At 39.9% G+C, this 21,772-nt stretch overlaps 2 protein-coding genes across 2 annotated transcripts in view; one reads left to right on the top strand and one right to left on the bottom strand.

Moving 5' to 3' along the window:
• The window catches only part of FEZ2 (fasciculation and elongation protein zeta 2 (zygin II)), a 102,771-nt gene extending 86,417 nt beyond the window's left edge, over nt 1–16,354 (top strand). Inside the window, exons 6-10 of the mRNA XM_006839449.1 lie at nt 4,558–4,638; nt 7,207–7,282; nt 12,207–12,272; nt 12,421–12,427; nt 16,126–16,354. Coding sequence (XP_006839512.1) covers nt 4,558–4,638; nt 7,207–7,282; nt 12,207–12,272; nt 12,421–12,427; nt 16,126–16,354 — 459 coding nt within the window. The remainder of the gene's footprint in view (nt 1–4,557; nt 4,639–7,206; nt 7,283–12,206; nt 12,273–12,420; nt 12,428–16,125) is intronic.
• A 3,167-nt stretch (nt 16,355–19,521) lies between these two features.
• CRIM1 (cysteine rich transmembrane BMP regulator 1 (chordin-like)) overlaps nt 19,522–21,772 on the bottom strand; it is a 270,004-nt gene continuing 267,753 nt past the window's right edge. Inside the window, exons 16-17 of the mRNA XM_006839357.1 lie at nt 20,326–20,513; nt 19,522–19,698 (exon numbers count right to left, since the gene is read on the bottom strand). Coding sequence (XP_006839420.1) covers nt 19,522–19,698; nt 20,326–20,513 — 365 coding nt within the window. The remainder of the gene's footprint in view (nt 19,699–20,325; nt 20,514–21,772) is intronic.

Raw genomic sequence — 21,772 nt, 5'->3', positions numbered from 1 at the left:
TGTAAATATATATGAGGTCGTCATGAGTTGGAATCAACTTTATGACAATGGATTTAAAAACATTTTTTTTTTTGGTATACTTTAGGGGCAGGAAGGAGTCCTGGTGGCACTTTAGGATAAGTGCTGGACTGCAAACTACAAGGTCGGCAGTTCAAACCCGTTTGTCACTCTGTAAGATAAAGATGAAACTTTTTGATATCTTACAGATTTACAGCCGCAGAAATCCTATACAGGGTTGCTGTGAGTCAGAATTAGCTCAGTGACAGTGGAGTTTGGTTTCTTAGATGCAGAAGTTGACACTTACAGAGTGGTAATGTCTAGGAAGTGCTTATGTGTCTTTTGTAGCCTGGGGAAAAAGGCATGGAATCCTAGTGAACACCCATTGTAAGAGATGAGTGAAAATAGAGTACCCGTCAGAAAAAGCAATCAGAGAGGCGGGGAAATCTGGGAGAGTGTGGTCGTACACCCCATGGAAGAGGTTCAAGGAGGAGGAGGGGTGGCTGATATCAGAGAGAACCCACAAAAGGACTACAATTGTGTGATTCCACTTGCAAGAAATGGCTAGTGTAGGCAAGTGTATACAGACCTAAATTTATTAGTGGTAGTTGTTATGTGCCATGGAGTTGGTTTCGACTCATAGTGACCCTGTACAGGGTTTCTGAGGCTGTAAATATTCACGGAAGCAGAAAGCCTCATCTTTCTCCGATGGAACAGCAAGTAGTTTCGACATGCTTATTAGTGGTTACCAGGGGCCAAAAAGAGGAAAGGGGAATTCACTGCTTAGGGGGCACTGAACTAACTATTAAAGGGTGATGGAACAATTCGGAAATTGATAGTAGTCATACAATGTAATCAACAAGGTATCCTTGAGTTGGACATGTGAAGTATGCTGAATTAGCAAATGTTATGTTAGACGTATTTTTAACACACACACAGAGAAAAGAACATGTCCATGGAATTGATTGTTAAAGAAATTACCTTGAAAAATCACTATTTCAGGGAGTCTGGGGAAAGGAAATAGGCTGAGAGTTTGATAATTAAAAGTTTTCCTTGGAAAAGAGAGGGAGAACTTGAAAGGACAGTAAAAGGGAAAGTACCTTGGGATGTGAAGTTGATGACAACCAGGGCATTTGTGGAGAAATGTTCTCAGCCATAGTATCGCTTGGTTTGTTTTTTTCCTTGTGAAGTGCCATCGAGTTGGTTCTGACTCTTAATGACCCAGTACCGGGTTTCTGAGGAGTAGCTGGTGAGTTTGAACCTCCTCCTTTATGGGTAGCAGTCCAGTTTGTCCTACAATGCTACACCAGAAGTCTTTCCTATGGCCTTGTTCCATACTTTTCCCAGTAGAATGAGAGACAGTAGAATCTTACAGGCTGCCTCTCTGCCTCTTAGCCAATGAAAGTTCAGGATATTGGTGCTGGGGCTGGCTTATTGGTCACAGCTACTGACTGGTCCATCACCAGCAGTAAGTGCAGAGGTTCTACTGAAAGTTCCTGTACTTTAACCTGTTTCGCTGGCATTACTTGTCACTTTTGCTTAACATGATTGCATTTTCATTTATTTCCAGTGAACCTAGAACTCTAGTTGCAAGAAAGTTGTCGTTAACAATTAATCAAGTTTCCAAAGGAGCCATGGTGGTGCAAATGGTTAAGTGCTTAATGCTAACCTAAAGGTTGACAGTTCAAACCCACTTTGTGAGTTTGTGTGAAGAAAACAGACCTGACAATCTGTTTCTGTGACTATGCAACCACAACAATCTTATGGGGCAGTTCTACTCTTTCACATGGGTTCACTGTGAGTTGAAATTGACATAACATCTCCTAACAAAAGCAGTAAGGAACTCTGGTAGCGTAGTGGCTATGAATCGGGCTGCTAACCTCAAGGTCGGCAGTTCTAAACTACCAGGGGTTCTGCGGGAGAAGATGAGGCTTTCTGCTCCCGTGAAGATTTACAGCCTCGGAAACCCTGTACAGGGTCGCTATGGGTCGGAACCGACTCCACGGTACTTAACAGCAACAGCAGTAGTCAGGTCACCAGTCCTTGAAATAGCTCAGCTTAAGTAGTGTCCACAAGTGTAAATTTAATAAGGAAACGTTAAATTACTATGAATTTAAATTTTTGCATCATTTTTGTTTTCAGCAACAGGATTTAGGTTTTCAGTTGCAGAAATAAAGGTACTATTTTTAGCACGTCCTGTTCAAATATAAAGTATATTTTAGTTTTCTGAGATAGGGATCCTGAAACTTTTTACCTTGTTTGGGAGTTTCTGTGTTTATATCTAGCTTGAACATGCCCACAGATATGGAGCCTTTGTTGTTGTTGTTGTTGTTAAGTGCCATCGAGTCGGTTCCGACCCATAGTGACCCTGTACAGGGTTTCCGAGGGTGTAAATCTTTACAGGAGTAGAAAGCCTCGTCTTTCTCCCGCGGAGCGGCTGGTATAATATAAACTGAAAGCAGCTATTTTCATTTTTGTTGCTTTTGGAAGGAAACATATTTAATTGAAAGAATTTTCTTTAAAAAGGCATCGACTCATTTATTTGAAAGTAGTTTCTCATAATTTTCATTGCTTAAGATGCCATCTCTTTTGATAGTTTTTTTAAACATTGTGAGTGAATTCTGTGATGACAGAATGTGGAACATTCTACAAAAATAGTCCCTTATAGGTGTTTCCTTTAAAACCATCCTACTACATTAAAGGTGGTAATTACATTGTCAGTGCAGTGAAGAGTGTTCTGTTGAGATATCTTGACCGGGTATATGATTCTCACTAAAGCAGCATTGTTGGTGCGTAGTTCCAGTTCCAGGAAGAACGAACATTCAGGGGAAAGGAGTGTTGTCGGGGCACTCACATGTTGTTAAAATGTGACACTCAGCTTTTCAATATGTGACTGACCAGGAGACACATGACGAGCTCCTTAAAGGATTCTGAGCTTTCTGATGCTAGGACTCCTTTATAATCTAAACATTTATTGAGGACCCAGGTGGCATTTATTTATTTAGGCTATTATGTTAGTTGAGATTTACTGATTTCTAATTTATTGATTTCTAGTACAATTAGAATATTTATTGATCTTATTTTTAAATGCCTGTAATAAACTCATTGAAGCTTACGTAAACAGCATTTTCTTTGGAAACAAATTACTATATTTTATAAACCAGTGTTTTAAAAATGAGGAAACTGGCATGGCTATGCATTTTTGCCCACTCTGTTAATATTTGACTTCCACAAAAGCAGCTGGAGCCTCAGATCTGCTTTTGCGATTTCACGTGTAATTTAGCTTTTGTGAGAAAATGACAGTGAAAAACATATAATGGTTTAGTATTATTAAGAAAATAATTTAGAGTTCTGAAAAGGAGGAGCTCAGGGAGTTCCTAGGGGTCCCTGGGCCTCACCTTGAGAATCACTGGACTAAACAGTATGTTTTTTGAGGGCAGGGACCATAGCCCTGGCTTCTGTCATCTAGCCCTTGGCGTCTGATAAAATATTCATTATGTTGACTCCTAAAACATGTTTGCTGATTGAGCTTCTCCCCATAAAATTCCAGGGGAAGGAGCCATTTCCTTCTTCCCCCTTAATTAGTCCTGCTGTCAGAAGCCCTCTCTGCCCTTTACCTTAGCGCCAGGCAGGGGCCATGCCCTTCCCAGAGTCTGAGAATGCTGTAGACTACTTACAGAACAAGCAAAGTAGTTAGAAAGGATTCCCTTCCTGTTCACAACAGAGGACTCTAAGAAGGGTTGGAGGTTGCTGGGAAGAAGAGGCTAGAACAGTTTTCTAGACATCAAATGAAGAAGTCTTCTCAGAAATTCCTGGGCCCACTCTGAGGTCCAGGAAGCACAAAGCCTGTCTGGCAAGCCTTCTTTCTTCCCTGGCAGTGGCAGGTGGCATGAAGAGTGAGTGGGAAGGGATCACCAACTCTCCAAGAATAGCATTTTCATTTGCCAAACATGATGTTGATTTTCTTCAACTTGTGGTAGAAATATGCAAACCTTGACTGAAAATTTGCATTCTGTTAGTAACAAGTTTTCAGACTTTTGGTAAAACATAGGTGGTTGTTGTTAAGTGCTGTCGAGTCAGTTCCAACCCATAGTGACCCTGTATAGTAGGGTTTCCGAGGAGTGGCTGATGAGCTTGAACTGCTGACCTTGCGGTTCAAACCGACTTTGCAGTCCAGTGCATTAACCCACAGCATCACACCAGGACTCACTCAAAAGGTAGCTTGCAATTTCTGTGGTAAATTTTGTCAAAAACGAATACATGGGCGAATCACAGTGATTACATTGGAACACTTTGACCAGCCATGTCTGAACAAACATTGTCAGGAATTTACTAGCATAAAAGCTTTGGCTTTTGAATTTGACTTGCAAAAAAATGAAAGTGAAAAACAATTAAACAACAAGAAAGCACGTATGGTTTTATCTGCTTTATGTGAACTAGTAGTAGCATTTTCTAACTGCTTGCCTTGGGCACACAACTCATCATGGTCCATTCTAACTAATAGTCTCTGAACTTCTTTCTCTGTCCTTTTCTTCCGGGCCGTACATTGCTGCCTTGTAGCGCTTCAGCATGGAAGGGATCTCAAATGTCATTCAGAATGGCCTCCGCCACACCTTTGGAAATTCAGGTGGAGAGAAACAGGTGCTCGGTTTTTTCCTCATTCTCTGCTTGTTAATTCTCTGTGTAAGTGAAGGGCCAGAAAGTTGCCAGTTTTACTAATTTATTAAGACCAGTGCTTGAAAGACAGAAATGAAAGCTAATTATAGTTTCAATAACCAACAGAATTTTCCTTAGGGGGAAAAATGTATTTTTCAAAATGAACAGTAGACTAAATGTATTCTTAATGTAAGTTTTAGAGCTCCATTTCTCATGCTTACCTTTAAACAAATGTTGTTGTTAACTGCTGTCGAGTCAGTTCTGACCCATAGTGACCCTGTATAGGGTTTCTGAGGAGCAGCTGGTGAGCTTGAACTTTGCAGTTTAAACCAACTTTTCAGTTCAGTGCATTAACCTGCTGACATAATAAATTGCATGTGTAGAAAGTGTGATTGTGACAATAACTCCATGAGACTATGCTACTCTTAAGTTTAAAGGCCTGATGTGTAGGAGAAGAAAGCCAGAAGTTTGGTATCTTTCAGACTGAAGTTCTAGGTCAAAAACATGTACATTCTTAGCGATGATGCTTGAACACCATGGTGAATATAATTAATGCTACTGAATTGTACACCTGAAAAACAGTTTAAATGGCAAAAAAAAAAAAATGTGTATTTTACTTCCTTTTAAATGAAATTCATGTGTTTTTAAGTTATATAACAACACAGGGTTTGGTTAAAGACAAAGGTAATATTTATATAAAATTCATGAATGGATATGAATATACACAAATATGTTTCACTTTGCTTTTTATTAACATCATTGTGTTATGATTTAAGGAATTTCACGAGCATGGGAAATACAGCTACAATTAATGAGCATTCTTAAAATTACCTTTTACAATTTGCAATTTTCAGTTTAAAAGGAAGACTAAGTTAGCCCTTCAGTGGAAATTCAGAAGGTATGTAGAACGTAGGCAATAGATAGTTTATCAATAGAAGGCATTTAAGCCTAGAATTTTTTTGAAGTTGGTTCTGTCCCACTCAAGAAGAGAGAGAATCCACATTAAGAAAGGAAGGTTCACACTGACATTTGTAGCTCAGAAAGGTGTTCCATGGAAAAGAAAGGCTGAAGTCCTGTTTTCAGTCTGGTGTTTCTCACCTGTCTCAAACCCAAATATGGCAGCATAACTTCCAGACTGATCCAGCACTTGCAAGTGGTGTCCCAGGGCCCGTAAGATTAGCTGGATTGTACGGGTGTCTGGGTCCTTCTCAGAGCTGCTTGGCACTTGTGTTATTACAGATCTTAAAAGGCTTCCTTCTCTTTTCTGTATTTTTTACAGGAAACACAGTTTGTCATTTAATTAGGCATCTCTTCATAAAGTCTGAAAAGTTGGCAAAAAACTGACTACTTTACTTTACTGGATCTGTGACTCCAGTTATCATTAAGTGACCATCTTGATCTTGTTTTTTTTCATTATGGGTGGGATAAGATTGATCATTGAGGATTAGGCATACAGCTGAAATTTAGGGCATGGGCTAAGTGAGGCTGAAAAGATAGCAGATAAAAACCAATACATCTTCATGTCAGCTTATGCAAATAATGCTTAACTATATAATGTTGGTTCAAACCCATAGGGACCCTGTATAGGGTTTTCAGGGAGTGCCTCGTGAGCTTGAACTGATGTTGCATATATACATACATACACACACATATATACATACAGTCCAGCATATGTACATACACACACACACACACACATATATATATATATATATACATACATACATACATGTGTGTCTGTATGCACTTTGGTGGGGAGGTTAGAATAGAAGAATCTAGACAAGAATTTTTTGAATATGCTTTTATGAAATATATTATGGGATATAATTCATATACTTGTGAGTCTTCTCAATAGTGAAGTGAACTAAATAGTCTGTCTCCATTTCAAACATGAATTTTAGACTGTTTTTTTCTGTTCCTTTAATACTTTTAAGCATTTTAACTACTTACATAACAATTTTAAATAATAATATTAAAAGCACCTCTAAAATGTATGTAAAGTAAAGACAAAGTATTCTAAGTTAGCTTTTGGAAGAAGCTGGTAGGCATGTTTTTAAAGCTATCAAGTTATCTATCTGATCATTTCGTTCCACCACAGTAAAAGTGGTCTGAAAGAGTTATTTGGTTGTTGAAAATGATTTTGTTGTGCAAAGCAAATGAGTTTTTAGTTTTAATAGCTCTTTTTTGTTTTTTTTAAATGCTGAAAAATATGCAGGTAGCCTGTTAGATAAGGCTTCACTTTAAAAATGAACCAATTTAACACATCTCCCTCAGACTTAATCCTGTGGTATTGACAGCGATGAAATACAAAAGAGTAAGTGGATATTTATGTTGACAGTGAGTTTGTACAAATGGATAGTTGCAGTTAAAAACAAGTCAGAGAAATGACTTCCAGCTGAGATAGTAAGAGACTTTTATTTGTACACATCCCTCCATTTTCATTACCAAAGTAGCTCATGTTTCAGGTTTTAGGATAGACCTCTGTATCAAATGTTTGCAGATAAAATAACTCATGTTAAAGTGATGCATTGTTTGTTTGTTTTTACTTGGCAGTACTTGACAACAGTCATTCCTTATGAGAAAAAAAACGGACCACCATCTGTTGAAGATCTTCAAATATTAACAAAAAGTAAGCAAAGACAAAATGAAAACGGTTACCTTTTTTTCTTTCGCTGATTCTTCAATTGTTAAGTGTTGTCGAGTCTGTTCTGACTCATAGCGACCCTGTATAGGGTTTCCAAGGAGCGGCTGGTGGGTTTGAACTGCCAACCTTACAGCTCAAACTGACCTTGTGGTTTAGCACATTATCCTGCAGTGACCTGATTTTGTTGTTGTGGGTAGTGTATTTGTTTTGTTGTCAATTTAGGATGAATGCTGAATGCCAGGTTTACCCTTATGAGCAAACATGCATGGCTATGACATGGAATACTGTACTAACTCTACAGTTGACTTGTCTTTTTTCTGGTTTCCTTACATCTTGAAACATTTATGGACTAAATTTTTTGGGAAAAGACACGTAACCTGATTCTCCATCACTTCTTGCGTTAGCTTAAGGATTTATCTGTTTAGCAGTAAATCAGATGTTCCATGGCTATCACATGAGTATGACTGTTAATAACTGAATAGGAGAGGGTTAGGGTTAGAGTGATTGCTACGGACTGAGTTGTGTCCACCCCCAAATATATGTTGTAAATCCTAAACGGAGGGTGTAATCCTTTTTTGGGAATTTGTTAAGAACTGTTGGGTCAGTTCTGATTCATAGCCATAGGGTTTCCTTGGCTGTAAATCGGGAGCAGAAAGATGAACCTTTCTCCCTCAGAGCAGCTGGTGGGCTCAAACCGCTGAAATTGCAGTTCAGAGTCCTGGGCTTATCCTACAGAGCCACCTCTCTGTAGGGTCATATACGTAGAATGTTGTTGCTAAGTGCCATTGAGTCAATTCTGACTCATAGTGACGTTACACAGGGTTTCCAAGTAGCAGCTTGTGGGGTTGAACTGCCGACTTTGTGGCTCGCAGTCCAGTGTTTATCCTACTGTGCCACACCAGAAGTCCAATTGTCGTTAAGTACCATCGAGTTGATTTGACTCATAGCGACCCTCTATAGGGTTCCCAAGAGAAGCTGGTGAGCTTGAACCACTGATCTTGCAGTTAAAACCAATCTTGCAGTCCAGCACATTTAACCTGCAGCACTACATCAGGAGTCCAATAGCATTATATAAATAGAGCAGATTAGGCATAGAAACAAGCAAGCATAGATGGAGGAAGATCCATGCCAGCTACATGAATATCTCCAAGAACCAAGGAACATGAGAACAAACAAGATGGCGGATCAGGTGGAAGTGCAGTAAAGAACTCCGCCGGCAACAACACAGAATACCTGACCAAGCAGGCTCAGGGGATGGTTGGTCCCAGAACTCTGAACCACATATAAAGGAATATTTAGAAGGTTGGAAGGCTCACAGCTGGGGGAATTTGTGGCGGAAGCAAGAAATTCATTTCTTTCTAGTCTGGGATGCTCACCTCCTCCAGGAGCCACCATCTTGGGTGAGACCAAGCGGAGGAAGGATCAGAGCGGCCACAGAAGCCTGGCAGAACCGCAGAGATAAAGGTGTGGACATTCTTTTCCTTTGGTAGCTGTTCATTGATCCCTTGCTGTCGGAGCACCTCCATTCTGGTGACTCTAGGGGTACCTGACCTAATGGGCACCCAGCCACACCCTCGGAGGTCTCTACTACGCATGTGCACAGAGCTTCTTAAAATTTAAAGAGACAGTTTCCAATTTAAACCAAACAGCCACAGCTGGCCCTGAACTGTTTATAACTAGAAAAAAAGCCTGAACGGGGATTGTGGAGCGGGAGAAGCATACATAAAAGGAAATAAGCCGAAAATTAAATCCTAAATTACATCAAAACGACCAACAGTGGCATCTTGAAATTTCTCAAGAAGAAGAGTGAAAAGGGAAGCCCATTTCCTGATCACATCTACCTGGAGGCAATCAGAAAGCATAAAAAATACAAAAAGTATTAAGGCCACAGATAACCCCTGAATATGCCCAAAAGAAACAGAAACAGATGACCATATCTGAACATGTCCAGAAATGAGATAAAGTGACTGAGGCAAATGAGCTGGAAGTAGACCTACACTCCATACTGGAAGATGGGCAGGCTTTGGAAATACCTGAAAAGGAATTCAGAAAAAATGATTATAAAATGTATCAAAACACTATATAATGGAGTTGAGAAAAATAAGGAAGAAGTCAGGAAAGCGCTGCAGGAACAATCAAATAAGATAGATAAAGAACCAAGGAAGAGAGTTGAAAAAACACAAGGACCTTTCCCCAGAGTAAAGAGAGAGACGTCTAGAGGTGGTGCCTGGTGTGCCTTGTGTTCTAGGATCAGCACTGGACTGCGAACAAGGTTGGTGGTTCAATCCTACTAGCCGCTCCTTGGAAACCCTATAGATGGTCTCTATGAATCAGAATAGACTCAGCAGCGCTTAGCAAAAACAACAATTCTTACCTAGTATATATTACAAGCCAGGCATTATTTGAAGTGCTAAATTAGTCATTTAATCCTTACAACAAGCCATTGAGGCAGATCTAATGATTCTGATTTTGCAGATGAGGATCTTGGTGCACAGAGTATTTAAGGGACTTAGTCAAAGTCACATAGCTAGGGAGTGGCAGACATAAGGTATCTATCAGGAGGGCTGGTTTGGCAATTGACACTGTATCTGGCCTTGTTACCTGTCTGGAAAATAGTAAACTGTTCTTACCATGATTCTCTGGGCAAAGTTTGAGTTGGCAATTACAGTTAGTAGAATATTTTTTTGCATGAGTTTTATCCTAGACTGAATGTCGGGTACTCTTTTGTCAGTTTTGATCCCTTTGTGCAACTGAAAAAATGCTGCCAGGTTTTGGGCCGGCCTCACAGTGATTACTCTGTGTGAGACCATTCTCACAGCCACTGTGATAGTCCCTCTTGTTGAGGGTCTTCCTCTTATTTGCTGACCCTCTACTTTACCAAGCATGATGTCCTTCCCCAGGGACTGGTCCCTTCTGACAACATGTCCACAGTATGAGAGACGAAGTCTCATCATCCTTGTATCCAAGGAGCAATTCAACTGTACTTCTTCCAAAACAGATTTGTTTATTCTTTTGACAGTCCGTGGTATATTTAATATTCTTCATCAGTGCATCATTTAAATGTATCAATTCTTCTTCCGTCTTCTTTACTCATTGTCCACCTGTTGTATGCATATAAGGCAATTGAAAATGCCATGTCTTGAATCAGGAGCACCTTAGTCTTAAAAGTGACAACTGTGCTCTGTAATAATTTAAAGTGGTAGATTTGCCCTATGATTTAGGTTTCATTTTTAAACCACTAATCAGATGGCTGTTCTTTTTCCTTTTTGTTTTTCATGTAGAAGACACAATTTTCAAAGGTTCTGTTCAGGATGAATATCACTCACCCAGGTTTCTCCATAGCTTTGTTATGGTTAGGTGCTGTGGTGATATATTTTTTTTATTCCTTAGTGACCCCATGTGGAAGAGTAGAACTGCCACATGGGTTTTTTAGGCTGTAATGTCTATGGGATCAGATCACCAGACTGCTCTTCTCCCTTGGTACCACTGGGTGGGTTCAAGCTGCCAACCTTTAGATTATTAGCCACACATTTAATCAATGTACCAACAGTACTTCACACAACATAGGAGGAGTAAGTAACCTGGCAGGTGGGTCCTGTTTCATGGAATTCTGTTTTTTTATTTTGGTTGTTTTTTAAAAGCAAAATTGCAAAGGCGGCTGCTAGAGAGCTCTTTGAAGAGCATTGCTAAGTACCATTTATCTGAGTTTCTCCAGTTGGCGAACTCTGCAGCAACGGGGTCCTGGTTTTTCACAGGGCACAGAGAGAGAGACCACATTGTGATGATTCACTGCTCAGTGCCTGTCAGTACAGAACTCAGGTTCTGGGCCAAAAATCCCATTCCTCTTACCTGCTTCCACTACTGAGAAATTTCTCTCAGGAAATAACTGCTGTGCACTGGGAAGATTCCTACCTGGATCAGGGCTGATTGAGTCCGAACAGCTGACCCTTGAGCGACATGAAGGTTAGAGGCACTGACCTCTCCTGCACAGTGGAGATCAACTATTAGTCTGCTACTGACTGGAAGCCTTATCAATCACAAATAGTTAATAAATACATATTTTATATATGTATTTGATGGAGTCCTGGTGTGACGCTGTGGGTTAATGTGCTGGACTGCACAGCCAACTTGAAGCACAGGGTCAGCAGTTCAAGCTCACCAGCTACTCCTTGGAAATTATATAGTGTCGGTATGAGTCAGAACTGACTTAACTGCACTTAAGAATAACAACAACAGTATTTTATACTGCACCCATGTAAACACTGCATTTTCAGTGAGACAAAATGTATTTCACAAAAACTGCAAGGTTTTCAAACTTACTGGTATAGCTACAGCAACATCACAGATTTCTTTTTTCTCTAACAAAGGTTCCTATACTGGATTCATTTATCTTGAGCTGGCCGACAACCACAGCTGCAGAGCTGACTCTTTGGTACATATCAAGCAATTCAACTTTTACTTGTAATGTGATAACTTGTCTCTGCTTCTTGGGAGCAGTTCCAGCATCACTGGTGGCACTTCCTATGAGTCCCATGGTGTTATTGGAGGTTTACGGTATTGGACTGAATATGATGACAAATACAGAGACGCATGAGACATCAATTTTTGTTGCTATTTGAAACTTACTGGAGAGATAAACTGCTCACGTAGAGATGATTAGTGTCATATAACATAAAAAAAAAAAAAAAAATCCAAATATAAGTGGACCCGCATAGTTAAAACCCATGCTGTTCAACTCTAAAGTCTTGTGCCTTTACTCTTGTATTCCTTTTTTTCAGAATAATTTATGGTGTTTGTGAATTAGCTATCTCGTGTAATTTAGATCAAGGCTACAGTAGTTTGAATTATAGAATATTTTCAATCTGGATTTTAAAGCATTGCTTTTTTTCTTTTGTCCTTTATTTTGCAGTTCTTTGTGCCATGAGGGAGGACAGTGAAAAGGTCCCAAGCTTGCTAACTGATTATATACTGAAAGGTACGTTCCATAATGGAATATGTACAACGGGTGGGAAGCACTGAGTAGTCAATGAATGTATCATCTTGTCAATCAAAAAATAACTTGCAAGTGTACAATTTCTATTATCCTTTTATTCATTAATGTTTAGGGCGATTATGATTCATAGGATTTAGGTATGTTATGATTATTATAAATTATGGGTGTAGAAAACTCGAGTTCTTTTTGAGGTCCTGGAATGAAAATAATTTCTACAACCAAACGAGGAAGGCAGGAGAGGGAAATCAGTGAGATATTGCCGTAACTCTGTGACTCTCAGGTGCTGGACACGGATGCTCGGAGGGCCCCAGTAGGGACGTTTCGCTGTAGAATAGGGAGTAAGTTGGGTCCTCAGTGAGGATAGGTGAAGGATGGGACTGTCATATTAGTTATGTCCCAAGGGGACAGGAAGTGGCGGGAGTGGAATGGGGGGAGGGGGCAAAGAAGATAACTGACTTTCACAAACCAGGGCAGTGAGAATTGAGCCAGAAATGCTGGAAAGCAAGATCAAACAAATGGAAAGAGTGATGAGAAAAGGGTGGTTTCAGAAATTTATGAGCCCAGTTACTTTGCTCAGGGCAGATGTTGGATGATAAGAGAGGGTACTGAACTGAATTACAGATAGAACTAACACTTCATGATTTTTGTGTGTGTGTGTGTGGGGGGGTGGTTTTCAGGCAAAGTATCACAATACGCATTTGAGAACATCCCATCTTTTGGTAACCTATTTCTTCTTTCTTGTTAAGTGCCATAGAGTTGGTTCAGAGTCACAGCGACCCTGTGTAGGCTTTCCAAGGAGTGGTTGGTGTTTGAACTGCCAACCTTGAGGTTCAAATCGACCTTGTGGTCTAGTGATTTATCCCACAGCACCGCACCAGGAACTCCATTTCTTCTTTTCTCCATCAGTTGTTAGTTAGCTAAGCATAAGAAAGGTGGGGATTTCTAAGATGTTAGGTCTTAACTAATTAACTAGGGACTCTCATTTCATAAACAAGGTTAACATGGTGGAGGAGGGTAGGAAAGACTGAATTGACATTGCTTTGTAAGCTCCGTTCCCCCTCTCCCCCCAAGGCATTTTTTCTCTGTTGCATTCTGGAATTTTTAACACCTGACATCTTTGTTTGCTTTTGTGTTGCGCTAGCATTGGTATGAAAGCTGGATTGTTCTGAGGTTTGTTGTCACTGTGAAACAGGAATGAGTCGAACATAAAGACCCATCCTAATTTTTAATTACAGTGGATGCCCAGGGAACTGTTCATGAGGGCCATTGATTGAGCTCTCGAGGCATTCTCTAGCAATTTTCTGCCATTTGACTTTATGGAGGAATATTGTGATCCAGAGAACAGAGTCCTCTGGGGAATATGTTTTGTTAATTCTGTACTCTGTGAACTGTCACATGAACCTATCCTGCATGCCTTAGGGAAACAGCACCCATTTCTTGGCCCCTCATGCTCAGGGCCTGGCTTCTGTAGGCAAGCCCGGCTCTCTCTGCATCGTACTAGCTTCTCATGAGCCGCTGTGTGCATGTACTGTGGCTTGTCTTGGCTCTGTATTATGAGGACTGGGTGGAAAAGGATTCAGACTACTAAAATGTGTCTGTATTCTGAGAAAACAGTGGTGTCAGTGGTTTAGACCTTGGAGGTTCAAATCCACCCAAAGACCCCTGGAAAGAAAGGCCTGCTGATGTACTTATGAAAAGTCACTGAAGACAGTTGTGAACCCTGAGGAGCACAGCTCCACTTTGACACATGAGGTCGCCATGAGTTCGAGCTGTTGATTTGTTGGTTTTTTTTTTTTTTAATGTACAAAGGTGGGAAGGTGGTGATGTGGGTTAATTGAAACTGCTCTTTTCCACCCATCCTGGAAATTCACAGCCATTTAACTGTGCTTCCTTGGGGACCAGCAATTGAACACTTGGCCTGGGAGGGCTGGGGTGAAGTTTCCACTTCTTGGCTGGATTTTGTTGTCACTTAACACCGTTGAGTGTGACTTAGCTGCTTAAACACATCCTCTTAATTTTAATGCAAAGGTGCGAAGTGAGAGAAGGTAGAAAAGTGGTTTCCTTTGGCCTGAGATGGTTAGGATAGACGTTGGATGGGCTAATTAAGCCTTCCCCTCCCTCACCTGCCTAACTGTTGCACTGCAGCCCGCCAACACCCTTGCCCAGCAGCACCTGAGGCTAGCTAGAGATGTAGTCCTGGCTTCTCTGTGCTGGTCTTCACTGGGAATAAACGTGCACCCTTCTCTGACTTCACTAGGGACCCCATCTCCTGTGTTACATACAAGCCTTGTTGATGTTAAGTACTGTTGAGTCAGTTCTGACTCACAGTGACCCTGTATAGGGTTTCCAAGGAGCAGCTGTTGAATTTGAACTGGTGACCTTACGGTCCAAACCATCCCTGCCATCAGGTGCTTATGCTACAGTGCCACACCAGGACTCCTCGCAGGGCTAATGCTGTGGCATTATAACTCCATGTGGTGTTCTAACTCTGTTAGTATCTCATTTCTGGAAAATTCTTATGTAGTTTGGGGGAGCTCATTGTTGTGTGTGGACTTTTAAGTCCCTTCTCACTACCACCCCTTCAAGTGTTACTATATAGAGACCCTTGCATTAACATTTATCATTCCTTATTGTTTAATACACATATTAAAATATATATGCATTTTACATGGTGGCAGTGGTTGTGTGCTTTGGAGTTGGCCTCATCGTTCTCCCTTGGAGCACCTAGTAGATTTGAACTGCTTACCTTGTGGTTAGCAGTTCAGCTCTTAATCCACTGTGCTATCAGGGTTCCTGTGCATTTTATGTAAGTGTATATAAAATGTATGTCTACTGAAGTTTCCTTTCTCACCTTCTCGCCTTCTAGTTCTTTGTCCTACATAGAGCAGCAGCATCACGCCAGGAACAGCTTCACGCTCCATGAACCACGATCGTGCTCGGGTTTCTGTCCCATTACTCTGGAAGCTGGCTATCACTGCTTTCCTGCTATTGGTACTGCAGCACACAAGAACTTGGGTTTGTGACTTCAGTATTAATAGATCATGGCTCCACTTTATTCTAGAATAAAGAAATATGGCACTATTTGGAGATCTAGAGATGGTGTTTGTTAAATCTATTAATAATCTTGAACTGGTCTCTAACTTAGCACAGTAAGGGGAATAATATTACTTATGCATGTGCAGTTGTATTGTTTGCTAACTGGCAGTGTGGCCACTTGGGTGCGTATGGCTTTCTAGGTCTACATTGCACTGAAGATGTAGATTAAAGCTTTAAGAGTTTATACTATAGCTATGCTTCAGTGAAGGCAAGAGCCACCACTGCTTTTTATAAGAGAATTTTCAGTATACATATTACCGACCAGTATTGTCCAGAGACCGAAATGGAACAACAGCACCACACGCTCAATACTTAGTGAATGTTAACACTGTTGGAGACGATGGATGGATTTTATAGCTTGCTGCTTATTACCATTGTTCCAACTCTAACGATTAAGTTGCCATTCTTTCAGAATCTTGTATTCATTTTTAGATGTTTAAATGTCTTCTTTCATGTCTCCGTGAATGGGAGTGCACTGTAAGAAGGGTTGGTTATCTTTGACGGTGCTTTAAGAAGTGGTATGCTGTAGCAATGTACATTTCCCATTGTGTATTATTTGATGCCTATTTCTCTAAAATACTAATTCTAGAAACAACTACTCATGGATAGATCACTAGCCATAATGCAATTTTGCTGGTTCCAATCAAGTGAATGTCATTTAATAAATGGGTTTAAAGCCAAAAAGTAATATTTGCTGAGTACCTCATTTTGTGCTTTTGTTCATGATTTTCTTCCCTAGCACCTCTTCCATGCAGAGTCCATCCATGCGTGAAGCCCTGAGCAGCCCTGGAGAGGTCAGGATGGGCAGTGGGTCCTTGCTAGGTTCTGCAGAGCTGTTTAGGAATGATCAAAATCCTCCTTATGTCTGGAGCTTTGAGACATTCCCAAAAGCTATGGCAGCTTACGACATCAATGCATATGGGACTTGCTATCAAGGGGCATTTAAAATTCCATTTAAACATCCATGAGCATATGGAGATAGTCAGTGAGACATTGTGACTGCCACGGCTGGAGCCCAGACCAGCTCTGCGGAGGCTGGCTCCCTTTGTTTTACTAATGTCTTATTTGATAGTGGAAATTTGGATAGTGCCCCTTACCCTTGACTGATGAAAAGACATATACTTAAAGAACAATGTTTTGGTTTAGTGCCTTTGAGTCAGTTCTGACTCAAGTGACCCTGTATGGGGTTTCCAAAGAGACAGTGGTGAGTTTGAACTGCCAACCTTGCGGTCCAGTGCATAGGACTCCAATAATATTAGTATGAATAATTTAAACTGTCTGATCTGAATTTGTAAAATTTTGCCTTTTAGTGAAGACTATCAAAGTCTCTGCGTCATTGGGTTTCTCCTCATTTTGCTTGGCAAAATACCTCCTGGTCAGCAGTAAACTACTGGGAGTTTCCACCACAACTCCTGCCTGCTTCTATGCATTTTGACAGATTCAATGGTGAGTAGGTTTCCGACCTGTGACTTTTGCAGGCGGGTTTTTGGCCCACTAACCTTTTGAGCAATGCACCCTGGGGAAAAGTCTGCCTTTTGATGGAGCATCTGGGCTGCTTTCAGCCCTGAAGGTTCATCAGACTGGCAACCTGAATGAAACAAAAGGGCTTTTTGTCCTAATTCCAGAGAGATTTTAGAATGTTTATTTGCTGCCAAGAACCAAAATGCAAATCCCCTTACAGCTTTGTATATATGTATGTATATAATGCACATATCTACAGATACATAGATTTTTTTTTTTTTAAAAGAAAAGCAAGCAAACTGTAGAACTACAGTGCACTCCAAGTGCCATATATCTATTTTATTTTTCAGGAAATTATATTTGTTTTTCTTTTACAAGAGCACAACAGGAACCAAAGAAAGAGTAATAGATACAGCACTCAGGATAAATCATATCTTTAAAATAATAAAAAAAAAAATTTACACCTTGTCCTATATCCTGTTAGTATTTCATAATATGGCCATGATTTTTGAAAAACAAAAAGCAAGCATTTACAACTTTTTGGATAAAGAACTTTTATGCCAGGAATGGATTAATTGTCAACAAAATTTTATACTAATCAGGCTGATGTAAATCTATTTTGGTAACATATCATTAACAAATTTAATTTGGAAATAGATAAAAATATTGCCCCTTGATTATAAATCATCATTTTTCCTTTGATGCAAACAGCTAGAACACCTTTTTCTTTGCTCTTTTTTGATATTCTAAGACAAAAAAAAAATGGTTAATCTTCAGATTAATAAATTAGGTCATTATAATAATAAATTAATTTTTTTTTTAAAGTCCAGCAACCTCTGTCCAAGTATTTACAACAATACTTGAAAGTTCCTTTACAAAACAACACATTTTCTCTTCACATTAAGCATACTGGGTATCTGTGTCTTTCACAACAAGCATTTTTTAAAAGAAAAATCAATGCACAAATGGGTCATTAGTATAAAAGTGCTAAGAGCTGTTTGAAAAGTTAACACTATAGTTAGTATACAGTCAGTTATATTTGAGGCAAACTACAACAATCTTCCAGCTTATTGTGGATAATATTCCAGTAGTTGTTTCAAACAGTTGTTTGAAAAAAAAAAAAAAAAATCCAGGAGCTGATTAGTGATGCAGATAAACTGCCTTCAATGTCTCTGGCCAGTGAGCAAATTGAAAACCAAGTGTAAGCAAATCCAAATGAGGGAGATTTTAATAAAGAAAAACCTTCTCCATAACAGGTGCCATGCTGACTGTTTAAGGCGTGTACATACGTACACGCACATACTGAATCGCAGGTGAATGTGCTTATGTATATTTATACAACCACTCACACACCTTTCTAATTAAGCCGTAGGTAGAATGAGATATTACGTTACTCAGAAATTGGTTTAAGTGATCAAAAGCACTGATACTTAATGCCTGTTTTTCTGTCTTTGTTCTGGTTAAAATCTCATAAAAATACATTCAACAGGAAAACATAAATTGTATGTGTATAAATATATATATGTATGTATGTGTATATATACACACACAAATACCTTTGTTTTCTTGAAGCATAAGACAGTTACATAAATATTCCTATAATTGCTAAATTAAAGAGGCATAATTTTTTTTTGAGCATCAACAAAGGTGCTTGAATAATATACAATTAAAATGAAGTAGTTTCTATTTTGTAGAATCAGTATATAATAAGGCAAAAAAAAAAAAAATCCCCAAAACAGTCTTTTTTTAAAAAAGTTTCTTCTTAAGCTAGAGCTTCAACAAAAACTATGAACAACCAACATGAGAAGAGAACAAAACAACAACAAACAACGGAGTACAGCCCCTGGAAACGCCTGGTGTCCTTCATCCTCACCCTCCTGCCTGCCACGTTACTATAAAAAAGCTCCAGTGCTCTTCATAAAGGAGTGACTTAGGTCTTGATCGTTTGCTGTCTCTGCTAATAAACTGGCTGATTGGCTTGGAAGAAAACAACAAAACAAAACAAAGCAGCAAAAAGTATAACTGTGTATATTCCTAAGAACCCGCTTTAGAGAAATTTTGCTCTTGCATTTCCCTTGCTTCCTCACTGCCTAGTGCAGTTGTGACTGTTGAGAAAAGAAACTTGTGGCTTTAGACCTGGGATGGCTATTAAGAGGTTCTGAAGCACTCGTTGGGCAGCTGGATCACAAGGCCTTTGTGTCCTGCTTGTCCAGGCCTCAACGGTGCTGTGTAGTAACCTCTGCAGTCATGGAGAGCAGCAGGAAAAGACACCCTCTGGATGCTGGGTCATGGAACTGCTTTTCATCTACTGGGTTTCTCCCCGAGCCAGCTGACCAATTTGTCTTCCCAACACCACCCTCCCACCCAGTTCCCCAACCAAACTCAATGTCCCCAACCCCAAATATCTCTACAGCTATATTACAAGCAAGTATATCTTAGCAACTTTAGAAACTTTGGTTCTAAGAAAACACTTGGTCAGTTATCTGAGGAAAAGTGGGAATGCTTGTTCTGCACACGTTGCTGGCGACAGAGCCCATCCCAGGAAGGCCTTAGCGCTGTACATCAAGTCACAATCCAATACAATCCACTAAGCAAGTGCACAAACCCTAGTTTACTTTTAAGAACAGATTTAGTCGTTTTCTGTGTTTCCAAATCTCATCTCAGTTGCCCTTCTTCACACTGTTTGGTAGAAATTGTCTGCTTGTAGATGGTTCTGTTTTTGCATGCTGTAGAAGCCACTGAATCTTGCGTCTGGTTCAGCAATTCTTAGCATTCTCTGGGAACTATCCACCTGGACTCGGGTTCCTTTCTTGCAGTCCACAGATACCAGCTGATTATTTAAGGAAGAAGGCTATTTAATGAGAGGAGGAAAGACCACAATTAGCTGCTTTACTGATTCAAGTGAGGTACTAGCTTTACAGTATGTTGAGTTAATCACATTCTAGACTAGCTCCAAGTATACATTTATGATGGATACTGACATGACAAACTGAACAACAGACTGAAGAAGTGACCTGACCACTATTTTCAAATCCTTGAAGTGCAGACTTACATTTAAGACCACTGAAGAATGAGTGGGAGTTACCAGGCATAAAGAATTTAAAAATAAAGGAGTGATTTCTAATAGACGATTACTAGCCTGTAGGCTGGCCCGTCACCACACACAGTGAGAAGCTATGGACTGCTGGGACCCAGTGTGTGCCCAGCATAAAGACTCTATCCCATTCATTGGAAAACTTTAAATTCTGAAACTTGGATCCATGCTAGGTCTGGATTCACGAGCCAATAGATGATGGATAATTCACCCAGAAATCAATTCAGCCCTGGACAAATACTATATATCTGATATGTAGAGCTATGAAGAGCAAGGTAAACGTTTCACTAACACGAAAGGTACCCAGCGATTTTAAGGGACTCCAAGAATGTAAGCTTTCCTAATTTCATGATTCAAGAGACTGAAGATTTTCCAGGACAGTACCTTGGTTGGTGTCCGGTACCAGCAAAGCAGTGGTATCCACTGTTTCTTCTGATTAATGAATAGGAACGTTATAATAGACAGGCAGATGATGATGGGAACCACGACCAAAGTGATGGAGTCCAGCGAGGAGTTTTCGCTTTGATGCAGCCTGCTATTATCTCTGTAATCTACCTGGAGGTGACTCATGTCTAGAAGGGGGAAAAAATTAACATGCATTTATTACCTAAATCAGAAAATTACATTGCAAATAGAGATCAACAACTTGGTTTTATTGCTTCCCAGTGGTCTCAGGCTAAAAAACATAATTAAAATTTAATTATGATTAAACTTTCAAAGAGCTTTATTCAAAGAGCTCTATCAGAAGGCAGGGCATTTAGGGACGGATGTGAGAAAGTTAGTACCTGGGGAAGACGTTGATGCTGTTTCTTGCTAAGCAAGAAAATACGAAAATGCTCAGGTAGACAGAAACAAACTGAGTTGCCTACTTTCTGGCAAACAGGAGAGTAGGACAAATTCTACTCCATATACAGGTGTACCAGCTAAGGCTAATTAGATTCACAACTAAACCAGAGTCAGGAACTTGGTCTTTTGGTCGATATTCATTGAGCTTTATGCCAAAATACTTGACTTTTCATCAACTTGTTGAAAACTCAATAGACCTATCAGATAATTTTCCTGCTGCACAGGGGACATTATTTGATTTTGCACTTAAGAATGAAGGTGTTGGCATTTCTTTAAATCACCATTCTTAAAATGAATGCTGCACACACAGACAAGGCTGTTAAATATGTACTGATCAGACATTGCACACTGGAAATTCCCTTATTTTTCCTTTTATTTCAAAATAAGCCCTGTAGTCACGGTTTTCTAAATGCCTCAAACACAAGTTCAGCGGCTGAACTTAATTTTTATTGCATTTGCAATGAACAGGAGCTGTTCTTAGATAGTTCTGGAAACTTGATTAGTAACTTATGGGCAGGAAGGATATGGGAAGAAGACAAAAATCCTTATTTATTCAGTACAGATGGCAATATAATCAAAATGAAACCCATTGTGATACGGAGTTAATTCCAACCATAGCAATCCTACAGGACGCTATAGAACTGCCCTAGAAGATTTCCAATGCTGATTACCACATCTTTCTCTCACAGAGCAACAGGTATGTTCCAATTACTGACCTTTCAATGAGCAGCTGAGTGTTGTAACTACTGTGCTACTGGGGTGCCTTTTAATAATTTTATGTTGTTAAAGGCTGTCGGTAGGTTCAGACTTACTGCGACCCTGTGTACGGTTTCCAGGGAATGGCAGGCAGGTTTGAACCACCAACCTTGTAGTTAACTGTCCAGTACTTATTCCATAGTGCCACTCTGACTAACAGTAAGCCTGTATAGGGTTTCTGAGGAGTGGCTGGTGGGTTTGAACCTTGAGGCCCAGTGCTTATCCTACA

The sequence above is a fragment of the Chrysochloris asiatica genome, unplaced genomic scaffold, assembly GCF_000296735.1.
Source record: "Chrysochloris asiatica unplaced genomic scaffold, ChrAsi1.0 scaffold00024, whole genome shotgun sequence".
Classification (NCBI taxonomy): domain Eukaryota; kingdom Metazoa; phylum Chordata; class Mammalia; order Afrosoricida; family Chrysochloridae; genus Chrysochloris; species Chrysochloris asiatica.
The sequence above is the reverse complement of the archived record's forward strand: the minus strand, read 5'-3'. Positions and strand labels throughout refer to the sequence as shown.